General features: G+C 33.3%; 1 protein-coding gene across 1 annotated transcript in view; it reads left to right on the top strand.

The window, feature by feature from the left end:
* The first annotated feature begins 354 nt into the window (after positions 1-354).
* Positions 355-1,146, top strand: part of LOC106871189 (von Willebrand factor A domain-containing protein 8) — an 85,720-nt gene continuing 84,928 nt past the window's right edge. The window contains exon 1 of the mRNA XM_052974539.1: positions 355-658. Within this exon, the coding sequence (XP_052830499.1) occupies positions 517-658 (142 nt within the window). The 5' untranslated portion in view covers positions 355-516. The remainder of the gene's footprint in view (positions 659-1,146) is intronic.

Below are 1,146 nucleotides of genomic sequence, written 5' to 3' on the forward strand. Positions count from 1 at the left end.
AGAGAACGTTACAGAATACGATAGGTACCTGACGGAGCCCGAGTGCATTGGTTGAAGTGTCTTGACGTTTACAACTAAGATGAGGATACTAATGCGAATATATCAGTATATGATAATCACCTATTGTTTTTATTTTATCAGATCAAGGAATAAGTCGATCTTCAAATGATTTGAACTCACGAATTAGAAAAACAAAACTAAATACTGTAAAACTTGCTGCCCTATCTTTCTGAGAGTCAATTGCTCCAATTTTTCTTATCTCAATCAGGTTAATAGATAGGGTAAAGTCAAGGGAAATAATCAATTGAGGGTACGAGAGTTATCTAACTTGATACTTTCCCTCATTGAATTTCAAGAGATCGGTCAGTGATGTCAGTCCTTTTGGAACTCAGCTAGCGATCTCTGGTTTACCGGGGTGTATTTATATTTATATATATGTTTGTATATATTTTTCTACCTTTTTATCATTACTGAAGTGACTGGAAGGATAACTAATCCCAGTGAAAATTAGTGCCGATGTCTCTCATACACGTATCTCGGGTGTTATTGAGATGTCAGCAACACACCAAACCCGGCCGATTGAAACTTTGGCAGATGGACACAATTAAGACCAACAAAAACATTTATTTTGGATGCTTGCGATATTCCTCCAACGACTGTAAATATACATATATCCATCTCTCTCTCTTTATTTACCCTTTCCATATATATTTGTTCCAACAGTGCCTTTATTTTGTTTCTCATATCCTTTTTTGTTATACTTTCAATTTAGTGTTACTAACAGTGTCCTTGATTTTGATATTTTCCTTCGCGTTTATGTAATCATTCGGACATTCTTCTTTTTAAGCTTTCGGGTATTCATTTGTTTATTACACATACATGTACTTTATTTATGTTACGAACATATATGTTACAGCATGTAACATTATACAGGGTGTCCACAAAGTCTGGGTACATGGAGTAAATAAAATCGTAACATAAACAATTAAATATAAGAAATAATAATTTCTTAAAGTATGTGTTAATCCCCATGTGGGTACATGGAGTAAATAAAATCATAGCATAAACAATTAAATATAAGAAATTATAATTTCTTAAAGTATGTATTAATCCCCATGTACCCAGACTTTGTGGTCACCCTGTATA

The sequence above is a fragment of the Octopus bimaculoides genome, chromosome 18 (genome assembly GCF_001194135.2).
Source record: "Octopus bimaculoides isolate UCB-OBI-ISO-001 chromosome 18, ASM119413v2, whole genome shotgun sequence".
In the NCBI taxonomy this organism is placed as follows: domain Eukaryota; kingdom Metazoa; phylum Mollusca; class Cephalopoda; order Octopoda; family Octopodidae; genus Octopus; species Octopus bimaculoides.